This window comes from Habropoda laboriosa, unplaced genomic scaffold (genome assembly GCF_001263275.1).
Source record: "Habropoda laboriosa isolate 0110345459 unplaced genomic scaffold, ASM126327v1 scaffold30, whole genome shotgun sequence".
Classification (NCBI taxonomy): Eukaryota; Metazoa; Arthropoda; class Insecta; order Hymenoptera; family Apidae; genus Habropoda; species Habropoda laboriosa.
In genome coordinates, this window is record NW_017100178.1 from 786,086 (window position 1) to 794,710 (window position 8,625).

General features: G+C 36.6%; 1 protein-coding gene across 1 annotated transcript; it reads right to left on the reverse strand.

Annotated features, from left to right (window-relative positions):
- Nucleotides 1-5,743: 5,743 nt before the first annotated feature.
- LOC108578925 lies at nucleotides 5,744-7,606 on the reverse strand. Its single transcript, XM_017942344.1, has 2 exons — nucleotides 7,514-7,606; nucleotides 5,744-7,072 (listed from the first exon to the last, which is right to left on the reverse strand). The coding sequence occupies exons 1-2, from the start codon at nucleotides 7,604-7,606 to the stop codon at nucleotides 5,744-5,746; spliced, it is 1,422 nt and encodes a 473-aa protein (XP_017797833.1).
- Nucleotides 7,607-8,625: the final 1,019 nt, after the last annotated feature.

Below are 8,625 nucleotides of genomic sequence, written 5' to 3' on the forward strand. Positions count from 1 at the left end.
TCTCCCGATATGATAGTGCCGGCAGTACCGATGGCGCCGCTAACAACAATGAGGATAGCGGGTCTCTACCCCCTATGGAGGGCGACGGCCTGCGGGGACCGCAGGCGGCTGGGTGGCTGGCCCAGACACCATGGTACGCGGTCCCGATGACGGGGTGGAGCGGAATGCTACTCCCCTGCTCCACCGGAGATACGAGTGCAAGGGTGGGGCTGGTATGAGCTCCCTTCGGTCGGCGGGGTGGTGGGGGTACATGAAAATATTTGAAAATGATTCTCGTGACCCCTCCCCAATGCCCGCCGAGGGTAACCATGGGGGTTCTAGTGGGTAAGAATCCCACACTACCCTGCCTCTCCTCCCTAGGAGAGGCGTGGTGTCTATACAAGATTTTCCCCATGTAAAAAAAAAAAGGTCTAAATAATACTAAACATTATTAGACTGATATTTTGTAGCTCTCCCATTATTTTTGATAACTTCAGTACAACATCGTGGCATAGAATTAATTAAATAAATATACCTGTCAACTGGAATGGATTTACAAGTTTCTTTGATTGTTTCATACAAATTATAAATATTTTTTGGTTTCTGACATTTTATTTCATGATCAACATCAATCTACAGCATCTCTATTGTATTGAGATCTGGAAACTAAGCAGGCCATTTCATAATATTTAATTTTTCTTTTCCAAAAAATCTTTTACACGTGCCGTATGCGTCGGATTATTATCCTCCTGGTAAATCCAATCGTTAGGTATTTTGTCTTTAATAAATGGAAGAACATTTTTTGTTATATATAAATAAGCAAAACGATCCGTAATTTCTGTAATCCGATGTATTGAACTAGTACCATTCATGCTCATACAGCCCCAAACATGTACTGATCCATCACCACCATGACGGTTGGTTTTGTACAATTTTTATTAAATTCTTGACCAGGTTTGCGTTTCACGTAGGATTTTCCTTCAGAACCAAATTGGTTAAACTTGCTTTCGTCGGTAAACATAACTTTAGACAACATAACATGAAATATGATTTTTTGCAAATTCAAGTATGGCACGTCGATTCTTTTCGGATATTGGAAGTTCTTTTCGGGCTATTCTCCCCATCAATCATAAAAGAAACTCATTTCAGTTTATAAAAGAAATTCCATTATCTCCAGATATATTAACCTTGGAGAAACAGAAATATCGAGGAAAGCATTTCCTCAAAGTATAAATAACACTTTCAAAGTACCAGATAAAAATTATTAAACCTAATCTGATTTTCATGATATTGTTCCTGAAAGTTCGACTAACGCTGTGTTCATAAGCATACATACATACATATTTCCGCCACTGCATACACACTGGATGAGTCTCGTACATGCCGACTTCAAATATCTCTTAAATTATTTGGTGTACGAAAAAATGTTTCAGACAAAAATTGCGTGGTTTTCTGGGGAACATGCAATACCCTAATCGATTTTTTATTTATTCGCCTTTTTATCGAGGTATGAAGGTCACTTTCAGTTTTTTAAATGGGATGCTTAACATTTTTTCTCGAATTTGGATAAAACATCGAATTTTACGTAAAAAAGTGTTACATGAAATAGGGTCTAAAATGAATACTTACTGAGATATTCTCAAATTAATCATCTTATACTAGAAAATACGTTCAGTCATGTGATTGTTAATTTTAATTAACATAACTATCGTAATTTCTTTACGACGTCAGATCACGTTTGTAAACACATTCCTTGTTAGATGTTAGACATTATCAACATGAGATACCTATTGCACACAGTAAACGTAAAAGTCTTGTTGAGAATAGTAGAAGAAGTACGGGTAGCCCCGGACAGCGGGTAACCGCGGACAGTTGAGTATTTCGATTATCTAACTGCATAAAGAAGCAAATGACACATTCCTAGTGTCAAACACATTTTTCAGTTAATTGTAGATCGATTGGGCAAGCGATACTGATATTACACTTAATTTTGTTACGATTAAAAGCGGTATTCCTGTTCCAATCAAATTTTATCAAACCTTATTCTGAATTAAACGTAGTTTAAGATCCTTGAGTTCTTGTAATTTTTTTTTGGTATTGTATAAATGGTTAATAAAAATATTGGATCACGTCCATTGGGTAGCCCTGGTCACTTATATGGCGGGTACCCCCGGTCACTTTTATCTATTGCAAATTTAAAAATCGTACATTTTCCTATTATGATAGTTTGTTCGCTTATGTCTTTCCAAGATTCTGTATTATATAAATAGTTTTATTTTAAAAACGGGTAAAAAATGCCGAAATTTAAATGGGATGAAAATAACATGAAAGACGCCATTGTTTATATTATGAATGGTGAATTATCAATAAGATTAGATACTGAAAAATATAACGTGGCACATAGCTCTGTACAATATAAAAAGCAGTCAAGAAATAATTCTTAAGCTGAAATTAGGTCGCTTTGACTCAACTTTTAATAAGGAATATTTATAGCAACTTTATAATCACGTGAAACAATTGGACACTCGCCTAGACTAGAATAGAGTTTTTGAAACTAGCTTTTGATTCGGCAGAACGTCTTAATATTCCTTATAGATTCAACAAAGAAAAAAGAATAGCATCAAGACACTAGTTTGTAAAGTAACTTTCAAGGAAGGCTCATCATGATAAATATACAATACTTAAATAACATAATAACGAATGATATAATATTATTTGCAACATTTATAAGAATATTGAACAGAAAAGTGAATGAAATAAATAAAAAAAATTACTGTCCAGGGCTACCTGTCATTTTTTTTTTATCCTTAAGACTAAAGGCCAAAATTCACTGATTTTTTTCTTGAAGTCATATAAGAGATATACTCAAATTTTAGAATTATAGGAAAAGAAGAAGGTCTAAAGTTCATTTTTTGAAAGTTTAATTTAACTAAATACCTTTTGTTAGTATATTTTTTTACTATTTCATTTAAGTGTCCAGGACTACCCACTCTTCCCCTATTACTTTATTTGTTGTATCAAAATTTGCTACCAGCCTGACAATTGTCTCACAGTACCTTACTGCATGTTCTCCAATAACTGTGGAAATGTTTCCAAAAGTTCTTCGTTTACTCATTTTCCAATTTAGCAATTACGTTGATTGTAGCAAACATTACCTGAGTATGTAAGTAAATAAAACTTGATATACAGCCTGGGATAAAATTAAGGGGACAGGTACCGTAAATGGTTACCATATAAATTTAATCAAAACAGCATTATTAGTGTTAACTGAAATTTTATTTATTATATATCCATATGGTAAGTACATTGCTTAATCCAAAACTTAAAGCTATACCAATATCAGTGCACAAGTAAATTGTGTTCAATGTAAAAGAGAGCCAGTTTAGGAGGGACAAAACTAATTAGACACTTGGATAACATGATATGTTAGAAAATGTAAACACCAAGCATAGGTCATCCTTATAAATAGAGGATTTTCAGAAAATTATTAGTTCACTTTAAGTCTTCACAGAAGAAGGATATTTCATAAAATAGCACCACAATGTCAGAAAGTAGAGAAATTTGAGTGTAAATGAAACAATTGGAAATTGAAGCTATACCAAATGCTCAAAGTGATAATGATGATCCATTGGCTTCAATGTATAATTGAAGTATAAAAATCATTCGGTCTAACAATACAGTTTCCTTTGTTCTACACTCAATAACACTAATCAAAATAAATAATATAAGGTGATGACTATATTTGGGGAATTGATATTGTTGCGAGTACTGTGTTTAATGTTATGGGCTGCTAGCGCTCGCTCCGGAATCAAGAAGACAGTTAGTAACGATTACTGATCGATTTATTAGTCTGGAACAAACCGGAAATGGAGACGGACTTCTCATTGAATTACTGTTTTATATTGTACAAAACTATTTTTTAATAAACCAGTAGTGTAGAGCCTAAGAACCTTCAGATCTAAATGAATTAAAAAGAATGGTCACATGTCAACGCATGGAAACAACACAAAACAGTGGAGGAAACAATAAACAAACCATGTCCTGCATGGGTTCCTGAAAAAATTGATGGCTGATACCACATCAGACAACTTCCTTGACAACCCTTTCAATTTCTATGAATTAAATGTTGCCATAGAGAACACCAAGGCCAAATCTGCACTTAGACCAAATGGAGTGGAGTATAATATGATAAAACACATGTCAGTTAAAAATAGACTAATGCTTCTTGATCTCTTCAATGAAATTTACACCACACACCAAACTTCATCTAACTGGAAAGAGGTACAGGTAAGTACTTGTTATACCAAAATCCAACTGTACAGACTGCAGGCCTATTACATTATCCTCTTGTTTCTGCAAACTGCTTGAAAGACTGATAAACAACCATTTATATTGGTGGTGTGAACATCACCACAAACTAGGCAAATCACAATCAGGTTTTTGCAAAGGTGGAACATGTGCAGACAATACAGGAAGGATTGCATACTTAATAAAAAGGTAATATAATAGTAAACAAACAATGCAATATTGTTGCACTATTGGATGTGAAGAGTGCATTCAACAACATAAACGTAAAAATACTGCTAAGAAAACTTTCAGATATGGGAATTTTCTATTTGAGAATAAAGGTAATTGGAAGCTACAACAATATGGAAGAACTATACATCAGGAGGGGAAAGTGAGCTTTCAGTATGCATAATATTGCTATCTTTGTTACTTGCCAAAAATGAAATGGAAAAAGTAATATTAACTATTTTTCATAACTTACACTTACTTGGACTTGATTCAAAACTGAAATTCTTACATTCAGCAAAACCATTGTGCGACCCAATTCGGTCTTATTCAAAATAGCAAACCATACTGTCAGAAATTAAAAACAGGCAAAATATCTTGGAATTCAGCTGGACAATCAATGGTGCTTTAACTATCACACACAACACTTGCAAGCAACTTGTACCACAGTAATGAACTTCATCAAATATCTCTGGAGTACCTGGTGGAGAAGGGAACCCACAAACCCTATTAGTACTTTATAAATCGCACATAGAACACAGCAGTTATTGGTATTTTCCCACTCATAGCAAAAAATTAAGTAAGACCTTAGAAAGAATCCAGAATGTAACAGTTAAAGTAGCCCTTGGTCTGAGAAGAACCATGTCTAATAATGTGGTATTAACAAAGGCTAAGATACCTTTATTAAGAGACAGAATCAAATTCTTAGTTGGCAAATACAACCTAAGAGTACTAAGTAATCAATCTAATTCTATGATGGATTTCATCAGAGAATACATGGAAACGGATGAAGAAAGACCTACAAGCAATCAAAGATGTAACCAGAGGAAAACGCTCATGCAAACCTGCTGGGATGAGTTCAAACCTCTCACTGAAAGGATGGAAAGACATTTTAACCTTCCCATTTTTAAAACTGACTACAACACACAATTTACCCATGTAGATACCAACTTTGCTTTTAGTCAACTAGTACAAAGCTCTCCTTCCCCAACTATTGAATTTATAAACATTATTAGATCACACGTCCTCTCATACATACATATCTATACAAATGGCTCAAACTCCATTGGGGCAATCTGTGTCTCTCTTCAACTTAACATAAAAAAGGCTACAAGCTTGTACAGTAGAGCTTCAATATATACAGCGGAAGCAACTCGGTACTCACTATATGTTAATTACAAGAACAGTTTGATTCCGTAGTGGTGTTGAACACATCTTGATAATATGAAGAGCACCAGCACTCTTAAGTATCCTATGTAGACTCCTCGTTTGAATCAGTTTGACTTTCTTCGGAGGCGTCGTCGGGAATTGAACTTTGCAGAAGATTGATGTCATTAATTTCATCAACAATCTGATCCAGCTCAATAAATTTTTGTTCCTCCTCCACAGTATGACGGACAAAGTCTTTCCAATATTCCACAGAAACACCTTTGATACCTTCAATTAGCAGTTGTTTGACATCTGCTAATTTGTAGGTTGTGTTCTGAGTTTTTACATATTTTTTAACCATTGCCCATACCATATTCATTGGGTTTAACTCACAATGATATGGGGGCAGACGTAAAATTTCCTTTCCGTTCTGCTTTGCGTACTCGTCTACTGCGTTTTTGTCGTAAAGGGGCTTCAACTTTTTCACCATATCTATTAATTCCACTTTCACGGAAAGTGGAGGTATGGTTTGCCCTTTAGACTCCAGCCAGTCTATTATTTGTGGTTTCGTCCAGCACATCGTTGGACACCGCTCCATTTTTACCGAATGGTAAGGAGCATTATTCATAATGATAACGGAGCCCTCCTTCAATGATGGCAGGACACCCCGAAACCACTCGAAGAAGGTATCTCCGTCTATCTCGTCATGGTAGTCCAACAAATTTTCCTTAGACTCGAAAAACAGGAGGCCTCCAGGTACAAAGCCCTCGGTCGATCCAATATGGAGGACGATGAGACGCTTACCTTTGCCAGTCGGCTCGGGTATGTCCGTGGAGAGTCCCCGTTCCTTGGCTTCTCTGGCTGATTTCACACTGCTGTCCACCCAAAGCTCTCTTTTGCAGTCGCCAGCATTGATCCAGGTCTCGTCTAAGTAATATATGTGACGTCCTTCGGATCTGTATTGCGCCAGCTTGCTAAGATATTTGTGCCGCCAAAGCACAATGTAGTCCTTTTCCATCAGAGCGCTGTTTCGGGATTTTGCCTTGAATTGAAAATTCAGCTTCCGCAGGATAGTATGCAGTGTAGTTCTTCCATACGTGTTGAGGGCGGGGTCTGCATTTACAGCCCGGAGCATCTTATTCAAATTCGGCACTTCTCGCCGAAACCAGAAGTCATGAACTTTCTGGCGAATTCGATGTTTCTCCTCATCAGAAAGCTTCTGTATGGCGTTACGTCTCTTCCGCTTTGTTTTTGGCGAGGACACTTTGCCGGTATTCTTGTATTCGGCAATGATCCTCTTCACGGTGGACAGCCCTATACCGCTTATCTCAGAGAGCCTCGCCATAACGATGCGATATTTAATCGACGGCTTCTCCGCAATAATTTTCTGGTACAGATTCACGACGATTTTTCTTTGTTCGGACCGAACATACTGTAAAAACCAAATTTACAACGGTAAGAAACTATGATGGATCAAAATTATGTCTAAGATGAGTATTTATTGAGATATTTACGATAGAAATTCTATTCTATTGAAATCAAATTTACTGGTAGAGAAATATACTTCTGCATGTTTTTGTGTAAATTCGATTTCAATAGAACAGAATGTATGCAATGAGAAAAAAAGAAAACAAAGATCTCAATAAATTCCATTTTAAAAAACCATGGTGATCTTCAAAACTTGATGTATAAAATCAATGTAAAAAAAAAATTATTGTAAAAAAAAGTCCCTTTTGAAATCATGTAACTTTTGCTTCATACGCTATTTCGTACAGCGAATAGTTTACGAGCAATTTCAAGTCGTCAAGTTAGGTGAATCACCCTGTATACTCTTCATACGATTAAAACAATTAATGTTGGGAAATTAAGTTACCTTTCCTGAAGGATTTCTGATTGTCGATGAGCTGGAACAGCTTGGCTCCTGGTACTCCATTTTTATATCTTCTAACTTCACTTCTAAATTCATTTCACTAAATTCCAATGAGTTATTCATTCTACACTCCGTTCAATATACGAATAACCTCACTTCGCGCATGGGACGTGCGTAAGGCAGGGCTAGAACGTCTGAACCCCCACTTAACCGCCTACATTTTTCTCCGTCTTACCCTCTGCTACGTTCTCTGTCTACTGTTCCGGGCGTGTCGCCTCATATACACGGTGACATAATTAATTTCGAACACGCACGGCTAGCAACTGTGTTTTATAAAAATTGTTTTGCAGTTCTTTTGAACGAACTTGAAGTGTTTATTTAACATGCATGTTATTACTTTTAAAGGCGTTGCTGTTTCTCAAGGTAGGTTTATTACATTAAGAAACTAAATCGACTTGAATGATGTTTGTAATATTCAAAGTACAAAAAAAGTATTTTAAAATAAAGTCCGTTCAAGTTAAGAGTAACCTCGCTCTCGGACCGATTTTCGTCCGTTCTGCGCAGTTCCCACTACTACCTACCAATGTGACGCATGCGATTGGTCGTAGCGCCATTTCGGCTAGGCCCAAAAACGATGACAATGTAAACAGTACATAGAATAGAGAGAATCTACCCGGTGGTCTAAAAGTATGCGCACCTACTGTGTGCATGTTAATGCAGCGGTTTATGACACCGACGAATAGTGGCTAGTGGTATGAATTCAGCCGGATAAAATAAAAATATCAATATTTAGGGAACGATTCAAAATCATTTAAATTCTTGAAAGCCATATTATAAAGTAGCTAATTTCATTAGGTACAGGGTGTAAAAGAATTAATTGTCACGGTTTCAGGAGGTGAATCTACACCCTTAAACGAACGCCGTTTAAAGGGACAGCAAGGTCTAAACTCGAAGGCAGGCCCGAATCAAGTGGCGTTTAAACGTCGTTTGTGTAGGGGCACGCACACCAAATATCGAGCGTGTCCCACACGGCTAGATCCTACCAAATGGCAGAGTGTTAGTAGGTTAGTAGGTCCTATACGTATAGCTCTACACAATCAAATCGTTGTCAAACT